At 49.2% G+C, this 17,128-nt stretch overlaps 1 protein-coding gene across 1 annotated transcript in view; it reads left to right on the forward strand.

Moving 5' to 3' along the window:
• Window positions 1-1,806: 1,806 nt before the first annotated feature.
• Window positions 1,807-17,128, forward strand: part of ECE2 (endothelin converting enzyme 2) — a 43,354-nt gene continuing 28,032 nt past the window's right edge. The window contains exons 1-6 of the mRNA XM_066619641.1: window positions 1,807-1,839; window positions 2,702-2,707; window positions 9,795-9,881; window positions 12,436-12,580; window positions 15,285-15,500; window positions 16,935-17,059. Coding sequence (XP_066475738.1) covers window positions 1,807-1,839; window positions 2,702-2,707; window positions 9,795-9,881; window positions 12,436-12,580; window positions 15,285-15,500; window positions 16,935-17,059 — 612 coding nt within the window. The remainder of the gene's footprint in view (window positions 1,840-2,701; window positions 2,708-9,794; window positions 9,882-12,435; window positions 12,581-15,284; window positions 15,501-16,934; window positions 17,060-17,128) is intronic.

Genomic DNA, 17,128 nt, shown 5'->3' on the forward strand with positions numbered 1-17,128 from the left:
TTTTTAGTACAAGGACCCACGTTTTGAAACAACACTGTATTGGGACCCACCTAAGTTTACCAGACTTTTAAAAAAGATCTAGAAAGAAACAATTTTCTTTCTTTCTAAGTAATAATGACCAGAAAAAGACCCTCAAACATTATCTCCCTATATTTACACATGCTTGCAAACTGCAGGAGCTCAGGTCTTTGCAGGATAGTTAGCAGCTACAGTATCTTTTCAATAGCTTCAGGACTTGAGAGCTCAATCCTATGCATGTCCACTCAGAAGTAAGCCCAGTTATAGTCAATGGGGCTTACTCCCAGGAAAGTGTGAATAGGATTGTAGCCTGCAGCAATTAGTTATCAGATCTTTCCATCACCCTTTGGCTACCTACCAAAAATCAGGTCGAAAACCAGTTTGGGAACTGCTGGGCTTGAGGTTTAGGTTTGCAGCTGGGGTAGATCAGCAATCAAAAAGCTACTCCAACCTGGCGCTCACTGTCCCTCCTTAAGCCAGTTTCTATCTCTGAGTCCCTCCCATTTACGGTACTGTATAATGCATAATGAACATCAAAGAGGCAAAGAAGGAAGGCCCATAGCCAGGGAGACAGACCAGGGACAGACTGCACTTGCTCCCGGTGTGGAAGGGATTGTCACTCCCGGATTGGCCTTTTCAGCCACACTAGACGCTGTGTCAGAACCACCTTTCAGAGCGCGATACCATAGTCTTTCGAGACTGAAGGTTGCCAATAAATTAAATTTACTGTTCATTATAAAATGAACATCTTGCAGACCTACCGTATTCATGGGATTGTTGCAAGGGCAATCACCATCACAACTGCCAAGCATTTTAACACATTACAGGTGCTTCAAAATAAGTTCAATCAAATAATGAAGGGCAGAGGGAAAAGAAGGGCAAAGAGGGGTTGTGGCACAGTGCCCAGGATTTTATTTAATCATATGGCAAAATGCCCAAGATGAGGACTAGAAACTTAAGGATTTGGGTTTTAATCAAAAGCTGTGCTGATGATAAACCCACATTTGGACAGGTTAGTGTGAAATCCCCCCCCCCCCCCGGCCAGAGGGACGGAAGGGCTGGAGGGCACACTGGAGGAACTGAGAGCCCAATCCTACCCATGGCTACTCAGAAGCAAGCCTGTTACAGTCAATAGGCTTACCCCCAGGTAAGTGTGGACAGGATCGGGCTGTTACAGCACAAGCCTAGGCATATCTACTCAAAAGTAAGTCCCGTGGTGTTCAACGGGGCTTAGGACACAACCCTAACCAGGTCTACTCAGAAGTAAGTCCTATTTTGTTCAATGGGGCTTACTCTTAGGAAAGTGTGGTTAGCATTTTAGCCTTCCTCTCGGGAAAGTGGGACGGGGATCGCAGCCCTAGAGTGCAAGCCTAGCCACGTCTCCTCAGAAGTAAGACCCACTGCTGTCAAAGGGACTTACTCCCGGGGAAGCGTGGCGAGGATCGCAGCCCAGGCCAGGCAGCAGCGATGGGTCCCCTTCTTCGCGGCCGGCGGCGGAGGCAGTGCGGCGCTGAGTGCGCTCGCTCTGCGGCGACCGGGACTTCGAGGGCCGCTCCGGGCGCGGCGACAAGGAGCCTCCTGCTACTGCTGCTGCTCCTCCTCCTCCCGGGTGGGTCCTGCCCGTCCGCCGGCCTCTCCCTTCTCCTCGTGGCGCGCAGGGCGGGGAGGCGGCTGCCGGCGGGGAGGCTCGGCATGGCGCACGCGGAGCAGCCCGCTGCCGTGGCCGCCGGCTGGGCGCGGAGCTAGGAGGAGGCAGCGGCCGGTCCTGCCTCGCCCGCGGCCGCCAGCATGAGCGTCGCGCTCCAGGACCTCGGCAACAGCGTGAGTGGAGGCGGGGGTGGCCGCCTGGCTGGGGCCCTGGGCGCGGGAGGGCTGCTTGCCAGGGCGGAGGGGACGCCTGCCTGGCCAGCGGAGCCCTCCCTGGGGGCGCAGCCCCGTGCCTGCCTCCCTGGGAGGCAGACGCGGGGCTGCGCCCCCAGGGAGAGCTCCGCGGGCCAGGCAGGCGTCCCTCTCAGCTGCTCTCCAGGGCCCTCTCGCTTCCCCCCGAGCCTGGGCCAGGCACGCCCTTCAGCCGGGTGACCTCAGGAGGGCCGCACTGACGCCCCTCCAGCCCGCCTCTGTCTCTCCCCACAGAGCCTCCTCAGTCGCCCGCTCAGGTGAGGGTGCGCCTTGGAGGGGGAGGAGGCGGCCCTTCCCCCAGTACCCCTCCCCCCACTGCCCTCTTGGGACGGGCTGTCCTTCCTAGGGGCTTCGAGGCTGGCGCCCACCTGCCTCAGCCCAGGACTCCAGGGTCCTCTCTCCCACTGCCCAGTGGGACTCACTCACTCGCTGCCTGCCCACTGCAAGCACCTCAGGGCTTCTGCTGCTGCTGGGGCACCTCAGAACCCTCAGTGGGGTTTTTGCTCCCCACTGGCGCCTGTGGCTTTGGGAGGGGGCCTGAGGTGGTCAGGGGCAGGAGTGAAGCTCATGGCTTCCTCATGGCTCTGCGTGAGGACGTCTGGAGGCTGCCCCAAGAACTGTGGAGCCCTGAGGATAAACCCACACCCAGAGCCCTTGAGGCATGGAGAGCAGTGGCGTAGCTGGAGGGGGTGCAATGTGCTAAGTTTTTTCAGGGAGCCTCACCGCAACATGGAAGGGATCCTTCCCCTTCAGAATCATTCCAGGTGGTGGGGGCAAAACAGAGGCGAATGTTTTGTCCCCACAGCCTGAAATGGTTCCAGAAGGGAGGGGCCCCTTGTATGGCGCAGTCAGGCTCCCTGCAAAACTTTGCACTCCCTCTAACTGTGCCACTGATGGAAAGAGTCCTCATCCTGAAGACCAACTGGAGGTCTCTTGAGTACCAGCAGAACTGCCCTGCCAGCAAAACTGACCTGTTCATGAGGCTCACTGAGGCTGTTGCATTGATGGGGGAAGCCCACCCATGCACTCTCACTTGCCTCCACTGCTCCTGCTCATCCTCTCACTCCCTGGATCGGAAAAGGACCAGAGGGATGGAACAGAAGAGGAAGTATGGAGGAGAGAAGCATCTCCAGTGCTGTAGCCCTCCCATTTCTTCTCCTCCACTCTTCTGCTCTATCCCCCTCTTCCTTCTCCAGTTCAGGCAGCGGGAGGAGCAGAGGCCAGTGCATCACCCCATAAGAGCAGGGACATATTTGGCATGCTTTCTCAAGTGCCAGGGGGTCTTGGACCAGCTGTGCCTGCTAGTTACAGCAGAAACAGCATAGAAGCCTCTGCTGCAAGACTTGTACAATCAGAGAGACTTTAAAAAATGGTTGTTTTTCCCTGTCATAATTTGTGGTAGAATTTAATTGAGAGCATTGTTGATTCCAAATACAGAAATAGGAGGCAGTTGTTATTCTGGATTGATAATGGAGGAGTATGTGGCTTTGTGTGCGCTGAATCAAATAGACTGAGTTCCTGAGAGATGGAGAGTGTTAGAAAGGTCTTGGGAGATGATTTCTGTAAGAATGTGGTTTGTAGCGGTCCAGCCAGTCTCAGAGCTCTTGATGGTATTCTCCTGCCTTTGCTCACTGCATTGAACCAAGCTAGCAAGGAGCTAGGGATGTGGTGTTCTGATTTCTACAACTATGGTATGCTCTTGCCTCAGGAGTTTGGTCTCATTCACCAGCCCACATGAAAAGCACTCTCAGGGAAAAAGATCTTTTCTGAAAACTAGTGAAGATGCCTACCAGGTTGGCTCCTGTGACCTGCCAAAGGGAAGGAAGGTCCCAGTCAATATCTTCTTCTTTTGATAAATCCTTCTGCATGCACCTTCCTGCCTATGTGCATTTTGAAGTTCAGATACGCATCACCCCCTGTGAAACTGCACTGAGAAGTTAAAAGTCACTCTCAGTATTGGCAACCTTCAGTCTCGAAAGACTATGGTATCGCGCTCTGAAAGGTGGTTCTGGCACAGCGTCTAGTGTGGCTGAAAAGGCCAATCCGGGAGTGACAATCCATTCCACACCGGGAGCAAGTGCAGTCTGTCCCTGGTCTGTCTCCCTGGCTATGGGCCTTCCTTCTTTGCCTCTTAGCCTCAGACTGTTGGCAAAGTGTCTCTTCAAACTGGGAAAGGCCATGCTGCACAGCCTGCCTCCAAGCGGGCCGCTCAGAGGCCAGGGTTTCCCACTTGTTGAGGTCCATCCCTAAGGCCTTCAGATCCCTCTTGCAGATGTCCTTCTATCGCAGCTGTGGTCTACCTGTAGGGCGCTTTCCTTGCACGAGTTCTCCATAGAGGAGATCCTTTGGGATCCGGCCATCATCCATTCTCACGACATGACCAAGCCAACGCAGGCGTCTCTGTTTCAGCAGTGAATACATGCTAGGGATTCCAGCACGTTCCAGGACTGTGTTGTTTGGAACTTTGTCCTGCCAGGTGATGCCGAGGATGCGTCGGAGGCAGCGCATGTGGAAAGCGCTCAGTTTCCTCTCCTGTTGTGAGTGAAGAGTCCATGACTCGCTGCAGTACAGAAGTGTACTCAGGACGCAAGCTCTGTAGACCTGGATCTTGGTATGTTCCATCAGCTTCTTGTTGGACCAGACTCTCTTTGTGAGTCTGGAAAACGTGGTAGCTGCTTTACCGATGCGCTTGTTTAGCTCGGTATCGAGAGAAAGAGTGTCGGAGATAGTTGAGCCAAGGTACACAAAGTCATGGACAACCTCCAGTTCATGCTCAGAGATTGTAATGCAGGGAGGTGAGTCCACATCCTGAACCATGACCTGTGTTTTCTTCAGGCTGATTGTCAGTCCAAAATCTTGGCAGGCCTTGCTAAAACGATCCATGAGCTGCTGGAGATCTTTGGCAGAGTGGGTAGTGACAGCTGCATCGTCGGCAAAGAGGAAGTCACGCAGACATTTCAGCTGGACTTTGGATTTTGCTCTCAGTCTGGAGAGGTTGAAGAGCTTTCCGTCTGATCTGGTCCGGAGATAGATGCCTTCTGTTGCAGTTCCAAAGGCCTGCTTCAGCAGGACAGCGAAGAAAATCCCAAACAAGGTTGGTGCAAGAACACAGCCCTGCTTCACTCCGCTTCGGATGTCAAAAGGGTCTGATGTGGAGCCATCGAAGACAACAGTGCCCTTCATGTCCTTGTGGAAAGATCTGATGATGCTGAGGAGCCTGGGTGGACATCCGATCTTGGGGAGAATCTTGAAGAGGCCGTCTCTGCTGACCAGGTCGAAAGCCTCTGCCCCGTATACAATCAGATGCTGAGGTCCGGCTACCTCCATCTCCTTGGGTACCTGGAAGCAAGAATCTCAGCCACAGCCTGCTCAGTAGGAACTGAAAATAGTAATATGGGCAGCTGTGGACACAGATTGCATCAACTCTCTCAGACTCTGAAGCAACACAGTTTGATATATGTATGTCATCTCCCAGTGTTCAAATCAAAGAGGAAAAACCAAGATGTGCCATAAATTGGGAAGTAACTGAAAAGAAACTGCTAAGAAGGATGAGAGCATCTCTGTGAGAGCCAAATATCTTCTGCCTTTCCTGATAGGCCTTGCTGTTGTTGAAACAGTGGCCAGAATGGTGATATCCCTGATGCCAATGTGAGGTGCATTAAGAGTTCTGGGCTGACAAGAACTATTCACTAGGAAACACCTACAGGTGCCTGTGAAGTCTTGCTTGCCTCCACTCTCTACACCAGTGCTCTACCTCCATTTTCCAGACCACTCTGCAGGCAGGCAGGCAGGTCTGGAGATGGTCAATGGTCCTCTTTCTCTTTGGAAATCCTAAGATTGTGATGTAACTGGAAAAACAGGTATTATACAGGAGCTCTGAAGAAACAGGACAGGGCTTTATGGTGGGTGATTTGTCTTTTCAGACCTTTGATAGGGAACCACCATTCTCTGTAATACCAAATAATAGTTTGGACCAATTGACCCAATCTGAATAAATTTTGGAGGAGTTCTGGCTCCTGGTAGTCAGTGGTGCTGACAGTGCTTCCCAAATTTTCCACGTTCAGGGGGCCTGAAGACTGAGGCATATTGTAGTCCAGTCAACTCTCATGAAGCTGCCTTGTGGTGAAATGGTTTTTTTGGCCCATCCAGCTCCAGAGTATTGTTTCCTCTGGTGGGCAGCAGCTCTCTAAGATCTCAGATAGAGGGTCTTTCTCACCTCCTACTACCTGACATTTTTTAAAGTGAAGCTGCCTGGGGTTGACCCTGGGGCCTTCTGTAGACAAGGTGTGTGAGCTAGAAAGCCTTGTTTCTGCCTTTTTTGATCTGGGGACCTGTGTTAGATTCTAGGCACTGGTCCACCCAGACACTGCTTTTTCAGATTTGGAGGGTAGCTCAGGAGAGCCAGACCACAATATATGTCTGAAAGTCTAAGCTTCATTGACATAGCGAAGCAAGATAAAGCTCATGCACAAAAATGCAGTAGGTGAGAGAAAAGCATATATAAGGGCAAACTGGGCAAACAAAAATTTGCAACATCCCTTTAGCTTGCTTGGGATTCCTCACAGCAGTAGATAGACTCCAGGGGGAATAACTCCAAGGCAGGCCTGTTCAGTTCCTTGTCCACCAGTGAAATCTGAAAGGCTTTGGCATTCCTGAGCCTTATATAGTCTCATGGAAGTTTGACAACCTACTGGACACTTCCCATATAAAGAAACTTATTCTGTACTGCTTTTCTCGCAGGGAGGTCTTTCTTATCTAAACTACACGGTGAGTTAATTCATGCCAGGCAGTGCTTCACTGTTGTATCAAAAACAGCTGTAAATCTGCTGCTCTCAGGCCTTGCTAGCTTGAACAGGCAGGTCAACAAAGAGTGAAGATTCACCTAGAGTGAAGATTCACCTAGTAGTCTTCTAGTATCAGTTACTACAGAGTCTACAACATGCGATGTGAGGGGAATGTGATGTTTGCTGCACTGTAGAAATGGTGCCTTGACCAGTTGTGCTGCTTCCACATGAAGGATGACAAGACTGGACAGCCCTTTGGAGCCATGTCATTGTGTGAATGAGGAGTGTCCTTCCTCCCCCCCCCCCCCAGAACACTTTTCTTGACTGTGCATTGCAAGGGCACATCAGCAGTAGTGGTTCCTCACAAAGGTATCCAGTTTGAAAACCGTTGCCCTGCTGATCACAGGGGACAGTAGAGCCTCTGGAGGAAAGCTAATAAGGAGCTTCATTGGCCCATATGAGCCGAGGAGGGAAGGAGTCAACTTAGGAATCCAGAAAAAAGAGCGAAAGAGAGAGGCACAGACGTGTGTAGTGGGAGTGGATTTTTTTTTTAGTCTTGCAGGAGATGGGCATTCCTCAAGCTCAGTGAGTGGGTGGTGGGGTGGGTTTTCCCTGTTTCCAACTGCCAACATGTTGGTGAGGCATATGCACAGATGCCAACGGTTCCCAGGAATCTTCCTCAGTCACTTTGCTTTCCTTTTCCTGCCAACTGTCTGTTCATCAGAAAATTGAGCGTGTTTCCTGACTCAGCAAGGTGTTTTGTTTATTTGCAAAACCCCATGCAGAGTGTTAGGTGAAGGTGACACTGGCTTTGGGCCTTGGCTGTCCGCCATCTGGATGCTGCGGAAGCCAGAATGGAAATGTCATCTTGTTTTGAAAGCCTTGAATTTAAAGATCACTATTGTGAGAAACAGCCATAACTCAAGATTCTATTCCTTCACTATCTGAGGCTGCAGCGAGTATGAAAGCCAGAGTTTTGTGCGTGTGTGACAGCTGTCTTCATCTCAGTCTGGTATTAACTCTTAAACTTAATTATTTCTGGCTTTGTCCATCACACCAACTGGATTGCTTAAACAATGATAACCTGACTGATCCAAGCCTGTGGTGTTGCTGCAGTTCTTTTCCAATGTACGGAACTGATGGTAAAGCCTCCAGCAACCTGGAAAAAAAAACCTCAAAACCCAGGATGTGGTGCTCAGATAAAATCATTGAAACTTGGTATGAAACAACACTCCTGTGCTGACAGTGCAGGTTGGGTCATCTGCCTACTAGCGCATTGCAGGCCTCTGGGTGTAATGGAAGGGTTGTCACCTGTGTATCATAGAGACTTGAAGTCGCCTTGCCATACTGGAACATGCACCATCTTAACTCCTGCTGGGCACTGTGGACGCAATCCTAACCAACTTTCCAGCACTGGCATAGCTGTGCCAGTGGGGCACGTGCTGCATCCTGCAGTTGGGGGGCAGTCACGGAGGCTTCCTCAAGGTAAGGGAATGTTTATTCCCATACCTCGGAGTTGTATTGCCTTTACCTTGGTGCTGGAAAGTTGGTTAGGATTGCACCCTGTATGTGACAGCTGTCCATATGAGTAACCCAGTGTTTCCCAACTGGCTGCTAGCAGATGTTCATTGGAGACAGGCTTCACTCTTCTACCTGAAGAAAGTTTACTTCTGTAATGTGTAAGGGTAAGAATTTCCATTCCTCAGAAGGGTCCACCTTCTGTGTCTCTGCATGGATCCCTATTATGGAAAATTAAATTATTAAAACAAGACCAAAGCAGAGCAATCCCACTGTGTTTTGTATCAGGATGGGTTAATGCTCCAGTCATGCCCCTGCAGAGGTAGAGCAGCATTATTCATCTTCAGTGGGAGACTGTTTGGAAAAGAAGCCAGGTCAGAGCAGCAAAAAATGCAGAGATATAGTGAAAATCCTCTTCTATGAGTATTTTGGGCTCAGAGGAGCCTTTTAAGTGTGGATTTGTTTCTTGTGGTTAAGTAGCAATGATCTTGCACCATATTGTTTGGGAATATTTACAGAAGCTGCATGAGCCTATGCTCTCTCTGAGCAGCAGGGGGCCCTGCATCCTTGCCCTTGGGACTCTGGAACTTTAACCAGATTGGGGGAATGAGAAGCATGAAAGCCTAGCTCAGGAGTTCCCAGTTTTTTTTTTTGCTGAGGCCCCCTTGAAAACTTAGCCCACTTTTCCTGAGATAGCAGAATCCTAGTTTACTCTTCAGTGTTATCTTGCCAACCTTCCCTCACCTGTCGATAGTCTCTGTTGTCATTGTCTGATTGTTCCGTTGATTGGGACAACCCTATATTTTTTGCTTTAAGCAGTGTGGATGAAGGGTAAAATGATCATCTCCATGTGACAGGTTGCATGTGTGCACGTGGACTGGGCAATTTTCTTCCTTCATGCAGGAAATTGCTTGATGTATGTGGGAAGTTGGTGGAAACAAGCCATTTGAAATGGCTTCCAATCATCATCAATCCTGCTTCAGTTCTTTCAGTTGTTTCCAAACACTGTTACCATTGCCTTCATTGTCGTGTTTCAGATATCTTTGGGCATGGCCAACCAGGCTTGTGTTAAATGTTCTAGTGCTGGGCATTAGATGCAACTGGAAAGGTGCAGAGAGGAGAAGGTGGCGGTGTTGCTAGGGGATGGAGCTGCAGGTTGCTAAGGAACGGAGGACCGAGATGGAAATGTGGCACTTGTCAGGAATACAGATAACAAAACAGCTATGAAGAGGGACCATGGAGATGGTGGTGAAGGACTGCTTGCTGCCTGGGGACAGAGCCAGGGGTCTCTCTTTTGTGGCTACTCTGGAACTGATGTGAACAAGGCCGCCAAGACGCTGCTTTTCTCAGGTTCAAAGGGTTCATTATTACTAATAAGAAATATAATTTGCAATGGGATTGTGACTTTACGGTGAGAAGCTCTTGGCTGAACTACAGTTCCCAGGATTCTGTTGGGGAAGGCTCAACTATTAATGTGATTTTAAAATACTTTTTTTTTTATCATGTTGGTAATATAGAAAGGACTCTGGCCTGCTAATTCTAAGCTAGCATCTTCTCTCTCCATCTCCCACCCAGATGGCTGAATACAAGCGAGCGGTGTTCCAGGATGAAGAGGCTCCGGAAGCTGCTGGAGATGGGAGCACCTCTCCGGATAGCCTGGAGGTAGGCAAGCCAGGCTGGGCCTCCCATGGACTCGGGGATGACATGCTGCACAATCTGTGTTGCTCACCCAGGGCACAGTCTTGTGATCCCTCTGTCTTCCCAGGGCAGTTGCCCCCACGGTTGCTTGGCAACACAATTATTATATTAAATTCACAATGAGAGCTCTGTCTCTGATGCTTGGGTAATTACTTTGCTGAAGCTGATTTCAGAGACTGAATGGAGAGAAAGGGAGATGAGCAAAGAAGCAGATTCCAGCAGGAGAGGAAGCTAGATATAAAAAGCTTGCATAAAGGCCACAGGGAAACAGCTCTGTCAAACCCCAGGTTGCCCTCCAAAGTCACCGATAGCATTGCTGATTTATGATGATGACGTTAATCCACAGGGAAAGCTGGAGAGATTTGTTTTATGGGACAAATTTAATACTCTTAGCTACAAAGATCTTATTTTTTGATATGGTACTTATGTATGAGATAATTAAAAAATCAAATAGAGGCATATACCTCACTTATGGTATACACATCCTCAAATCAGACTTTAAAAACTAAAGGAAAGAGCATAATAGCACAGACTGTTTAAAGATAGATAGCAGTCATTTTTCTATCTATCTATCTATGGTAGATCATGGAGAACAATTCTTTGATGGGCTGTTGGCCATGATAAGTAATTAACAGCCCAATCCTATGCATGTCTACTCATAATTAAGTTCCATTGAGTGCAATGGGACATACTCCCAGGTAAGTGTGTATAGGATTGCAGCCTAAGCCTCTATGTTCAGGAGCAGAGGACCTCTGATTAGACAACTCGATCTTGTCCTACTTCTGAGTTTGTCTGGACCATTGTTAGAACCAAAGTGTTGGCGGCATTGGAATGATTAGAGCCAGGCTGTGTTTGTAGTCATTCTCTTTCTTACATGTCCTGGCACTGAACTCTGGAATTGAAAAGGTTGAGAACCTCTGAAGCGCTTTATGCTAAGCCGGAGCATTGTTCAATCAAAGTCAATATTATCTGACTGGTAGCAGTTCGGATTGGGGTCTTTCCCAGCCCTACCTAGAGAGGCTGCTGGGAATGGAACTGAGACTTTCTGCATGCAGAGTTAAGTAGAAGGTATTGAAATCTGTCACTGAACCACAGCCGCTCCCTGAATGGCCTGGCTAGGTTATTTCCTTACAGGGCATTCATTTAGCAGGCCTGATCCTCAGAAGGCCCATTGTTCCTACGAGTACCCACTCCAATCCCGTGGCTGCCTATCACTGTGGTGGGTATTCTCCTCACAGGAAAAGAAGATTTTGGAGATGTAGTGGCCTGGTTCTAAACCAGATCTTCCAAATGAAGGTGTAGCAAATGCACTGTAAGCTCCGCCTCCCACTAGTGAAGACAGTGGTGTAGCTAGAGGGGGTGCAAAGCACTAAGCTTTACAGGGAGACTCGCTGCAGCATGCAAGCAGCCGACCCTCTACCACTTCAGACCCTTTCAGGGCAGGGGGGAGCAAAACGGAGGCATTTCCCTCTGTTTTTCTCTCTCTTACCTGAAATGGCCCCTAAGGAGAGGGGCCACTTGCACAATGTGGTAAGCCTCCCTGCAAAACTTAGTGATTTGCACCCCCTCTAGCTACGCCACTGGGTGAAGATTCCCTCACCACTTCTCAATTTCTTTTCTCAAAGAAATTAGTTCAATTAATTCGGTTAATTTCCAAACTGTGACTTGAAACTGTGGTCTGAAGTGAGTGTCCAAGCCGTGGTTTGCCAATTCAGACATCATGTCAGACAGCAGAGGCAGTAAGGAAGTGGAGACATGCACATGAGAGGAAAAGAGAAAGGTGGGAATGACAGACTTGCAGCAGGTTGTATGGAGTTTTGGATTCATGATATCTGAAGTGAACCTGTCTCCATTTCTATTCCTCCAGCCCTAGGATTGCAGTTGGAGGCTTCCCTGACTGTAACACACAGGGATGATATGTTCCCTTCAAGGGCCACCAAGGCTTTTCCTAGAAACTGTAGTTTCCTCCCAAGGCCAGCAGCCCTTGTCAGCTGAAGGTCTGCAGAACAACAAGGAAGAAGGCAGCAGTAGGAGGCACGCTGGACAACAGGCTGAAGCTGCCAAGCGTTGAAGCTGGTGTCTTTTACACGCACAGCACGTGCTCCACAGCTGAGCTGTGTGACCCCTCCAGAAAGGGGATTGGGTAGACACTTTATTCCCTTCCTGGAGGGGTCATAGCCCATATGTGCCCAGCATGGATGCTTGGTAGGGAAGGTGGCAATATACGTAGGAAGGCTGTGATGTCAGATGCATCATACTCTTCACTCATAGTGTCTGCTTCCAGCTGGAGAGATGTGGGACATTGAGCAGCCCTGGGTACAAGTTCAGCAGTGCCAAGCCTGGAGTTATTCAGCACATGTGCCCAGGGCAAGAATTCAGAAATCTTCCCTGCTCCATAGAGATACCAACCTCATTATTTCCAGCAATTTAACACGCGGTGATTAAATTTGTCACCTCGCTTCTTCCCATCCCCTCTCTTCTTTTTCTCCCCCTCCCTGGCTTTATGTTTGCTTTCAAGGTGGGCTTTAGGAAAAGTGGTGGCCCCCTGCTGAGTTGTCTGGGCTCCCGGATCCATCTCAAGCTGGTGCGCTGTGCTATCTCTCTCTTTGTGGTGCTTTTGCTTCTGGGCTTGGTCATTTCCATGGGCATCCAGTACAGTCAAGGTAGGTGAGTGTGGTGGAAGCTGGTATGATAACTGTGCATGGACCTCACTGCCCGTGTCCCCTTCAGGCCACCCCTGCTCCAGCGGAGGCCCTAACCTGGCTCACAAGGGAAGTGCCCAGAGTAGGGCATGGGGGTGGAAAGAGAACCAGAAGTCTCTGGTACTCTACTCTACTCTACTCTACTCACATAAACTCAGAGGGTTTCCTGTGGGTGACCCTTCTGACAACAATCTGTCTGCTGAGAAACTCCTGCATATTTGCTGTGCAATTATTATTATTATTATTATTATTATTATTATTATTATTATTAACAGTATTTATATACCACTTTTCAACTAAAAGTTCACAAAGCGGTTTACAGAGAAAAATCAAATAACTCAATGGCTCCCTGTCCCCAAAGGGCTCACAATCTAAAAAGATGCAGAAGAATACCAGCAGACAGCCACCAGAACAGACACTGCTGGGGTGAGATGGGCCAGTTACTCTCCCCTTGCTAAACAAAGGAGCACCCACTTGAAAAAGTGCCTCTTATCCAATTAGCAGGGGTAAGATGGATTATCACCCATCGCAGAGGTGCACCTTCATGCTGTAGAAGGAAGTGGGAGAATTGAATGTACCATTTCTGACTGCAGGTGAGGGTAGAACACTTTTGAGTTTTCCTTCTGTAGAAACCTCCTTGCGACTAAAAAAACAAGTAGTACATCAAGGGGAACAATTCTATTCCAGCTCACTCCCAGTTTTCACTCCCAGCTCACTCCCAGTGCTAATTTTCTGCTTGCAAGGCAGTGTGTTCTTTAACATAAGGGAATCTAGGTGATCTCACACCTGCTGTCTGAAGTGGTACTATCCAGAACTCTCCTACCTCATTTTCTGCATGTACAAAAGAAGCCTCAGGATGTGCATACCTTGCTATTGCTCTGCGCTATCCAAGAGGGTGCCTTGAAGCTCCCCCACAGATGTACATTTTAGAGAACAATTGGCAAAGGTGGACAAGTTAACTTTTGCACCAAAGCTTCAGCCGATTCAAAACACAGCAGCCAGGTTAGCCACAGAGAACGCATAAAGCTGGTTCTGTATTAGTTCCAGTGGTTGATTTGTTTCCAGGCTAATTTCAAGATGCCACTACTTATCTTTAAAGCCTTTTAAAGACTAGAACCAGAATAGAAGAGGCAATTGCCTTCTTCCATATGTTCCTTCCTGCTGCTTGAGATCTGGTGACAAAAGCGTTCCACCATCTATCAAACTTTGGGCAACTGCCAAATGGTCCCTTTTGGTGGTGGCCCCAAGCCCTGGCATCAGTTACCAAGTCTGGTGTGACACATCCAGGAGACTGACCCATTAAAACAAGTTGTCAAGGGCTCTCTCTTCAGGCAAGCCTTTTGAAGCTGGGTTGTTGTCTTACTGTTGGCTCTGTTTTCAACCTGTCCCTGTCATAATACTTTATTCTTATTGCTATAATTTTGTTGGTACAGGTATAACCTAATTATCAACGGATTTTTCACCTGAGGTTTTATCTCAACGCAATGAGAAGGGCCCTTTAAATTAAAGGGGAAAAGCCATTTAACAATAGCCTCCTTAATGCCAGAGAGGACAGCTGGCTGACAATCCATCAATCACTCTCTCCAGGCGCTTAGAACAGCTCCACTCTGAGGCAAGCGACCCCTCACTTCCCCCTGAGCATGTGAAAGAATGCTAAATGGTAGTGATTATCACCTCCTTCATTCTTTCCCCCTCACCTCCCCCCACGGCTTCTAGTGAAGGGAGGGATTGCTGCCTCAGAGCGAAGCCTTTCTAAGCACCTGAAGAGAGACTGATTGTCTTCTTGATGCATTACAAAGGTCAGCAAGGCTGTTTTTAAATTGCCTAGCAGAGGGACATTTTTAAATGGATTTTCTTTAATGAGATTTTTGCTATGCATATGAGTTCTGGGAACAGAACCCTCAAGAATAGCAAGACTCAACCTGGACATTATTTGGAGTAGCTGCTTTTGCCTATGTGCAGATTACATCAGCCCTTATTCTCACTTTCTTTTTTGGCCTTGTTGCAAAGTCTTTCACTGGAGTCCCCACTGCACACTAGGTGCTACCACAAGCACTGGCACTGAGAGTTCAGGGATCAACCTGGCTGAGTGAATAACGAGACTCAACTTGTATTTCATTTAATTAGCACCTGCTTTGAGAACAATAGCTGGAAGCTTGTTAAGTGCATACATTTAGGACAGGACTTACCAGTGGCCATAGCCTCTTCAGTGCCATTGTAGCATCCCCATGGCAGGCTCTCCCCAATTCTGCAGATGTACCTGCTGTTGCATGATGGAGCATTGTCATGTTGTGAGTTTCCACTGCTGACATGGAGCAGAATCAGGAAAACTCTCAATATGGTGGTATTATTGCTGCATGGAGAGAATTCCTGCAAATTATGGCAAAGTGTATTGGCAGCACCCCCATGTTGGGTATAACATGTAGTCCAGCAATTTTCCCACACCCACCAATATACACACTAACATCCTTTTCCTCCACTCTGAGCGAAGTCTGCTGTTCCCAGGAGTGCCACAAATCTTTTGCCCATCCTCCTCCTCCTCTCTGTCTCTGTTTTTTTCTGCCAGTAGGGTTTGTCTTTAGCTCCTGAGGTGGATGAAGCAGGAGGGGATGGGGCTGCTTTACAGGGTTGCTGTGAGTGTTCATAACTTGTGTGTTCGTGCCAGATCCCTCACGCACCACTTGCCTGACTGAAGCTTGCATCATTGTGGCCAGCAAAGTCCTGGAGGCTCTGGACCGAGAGACTCACCCCTGTGATGATTTCTACCAGTATGCTTGTGGGGGGTGGATGAAGCGGAACCCTCTGCCAGATGGCCGCTCCAAGTGGAGCACCTTCAACAGCATCTGGGATCAAAACCAAGCCATCATGAAACACCTGCTAGGTGAGGAGATGTCTCTTTTAAGTGTGTGAGGCTTTGGAAACAGTCAGGCTCCAGGACCATGTGGGGGTGGAATTGCTGGCTACCAGGCCAGGTAGATCGGAAATGGACTTGGCATCTGAAACACTGAGGAGCTCTAAGTGCCTGCCTTGCTGCTGGGGCCTGGAATAAGCCAAAGTCCACGCAGGCCCTCCTGGGGCCCACCTGACAGTGGCCCTCCCCTGCTCAGCCCTAGGCAACCCTGCGCTTCAAGGCCTCAGAAACTGCCCTAGGGGAGGGGCTATATGCCACCGTGGTGTCTTTTGCCTGGGCCTTTCATCCTGTTGCTTGAGCCTCCCAAAGCTCAGCAACCTGGTTGTTCTCCAGTTGGAGACTTCTCTTGATCAGACTTGCTCCAGGTGTTCATATTCTTGGTGGAGAGTAACTAACCTTGCCCGTTCCCCCTTCTTCAGCCATTTCTGCCGAACATTGCATATAGCGACATGGACCAAATGTGTAATCATGTGGGCCTGGCAAAAATGAGTTAATAGCCTTCCCTCACCTGCTCCTGCTTCTCCACTCATGTGGAGGTGGTCAGGCTGACTCCCCTCTCCCTCCTTGGAAAGCTTAGCCCCTGACACTATCGTGGCAGCAACAGTCAATCAGGAGAGTCAGAGGCAAACTTATATACACAGGGCCGGCCCATTCATGAGGATGACTGAGGAAATTGCTTCAGGCAACAGATTGGCCAGGGGGCACCCATCTCCAACTGTTCACCTACCTCCACTGGAGTAGAAAAGGAAGAGGAGGGTGGAGTGTAAAAGGCTGTGTGAGACAGCTAGAGCAAGACCACACTTCCTTTTTCTTTTCTAGCGCAGGGAGTGGGAAGAGCAGAGGCCATCATATCACCAGTTAAGGGGGTGAAGCATTTGGATGCCTCCTCTGGTATCAGGAAGTCTTGGACTAGCCCTGTGTGCACATCACAGCTAGGCAAGGTGTGCAAGAAACAGAGCAGTTGCCCAGGCAATCCTCATGTGCAAAACAAATTGCTCAGAGTGAGGCTGGAGCTTTGTAGTGCTTTGGTATTGATGGGGAGATGTCAGCTGATTGAGTGCTTGGGCAGCTGGTATTGCAGGTTGGATGGGCACCCTGCAGCCTGCTAAGCTTGCAGTGAAGCCAGCTCATTAGTTGTATGGGAGGGAGGGCACCAGCGACTATTTGCCTGAGACAGAGAACCTAAGCTCTCTCACCCTATACAGAGTAGGCAGGGAAAGACCCACTTCTCTTAGCCTTCCTTTGATTGGACACAGAAGATACCTTTTTTAAGAAGTTAATGAAATGTATTGGGGAACTGGGCTGCTAAGAACCAGGAAATTGGAGGCAAGAGCTGCCACATTGGGACCCTGGAGCTGCCCAACATGTGTTGCTTCCTCACAGGCTGTGTCCTTCCCTTATCAGAGAATGCCACTTTCAACTCCAGCAGTGAGGCGGAAAGGAAGACCCAGCGCTACTACCTGTCTTGCCTGCAGGAGCAGAAGATTGAGGAGCTTGGCTCCCAGCCACTGATGGATCTCATTGAAAAGGTGAGCCTGGCAGCCAACTGGGCACAGCAGTGTGCATGGAAGAGACTGGAGGACTTTCCAGCAAAGGAG

This window comes from Tiliqua scincoides, chromosome 3 (assembly GCF_035046505.1).
Source record: "Tiliqua scincoides isolate rTilSci1 chromosome 3, rTilSci1.hap2, whole genome shotgun sequence".
In the NCBI taxonomy this organism is placed as follows: domain Eukaryota; kingdom Metazoa; phylum Chordata; class Lepidosauria; order Squamata; family Scincidae; genus Tiliqua; species Tiliqua scincoides.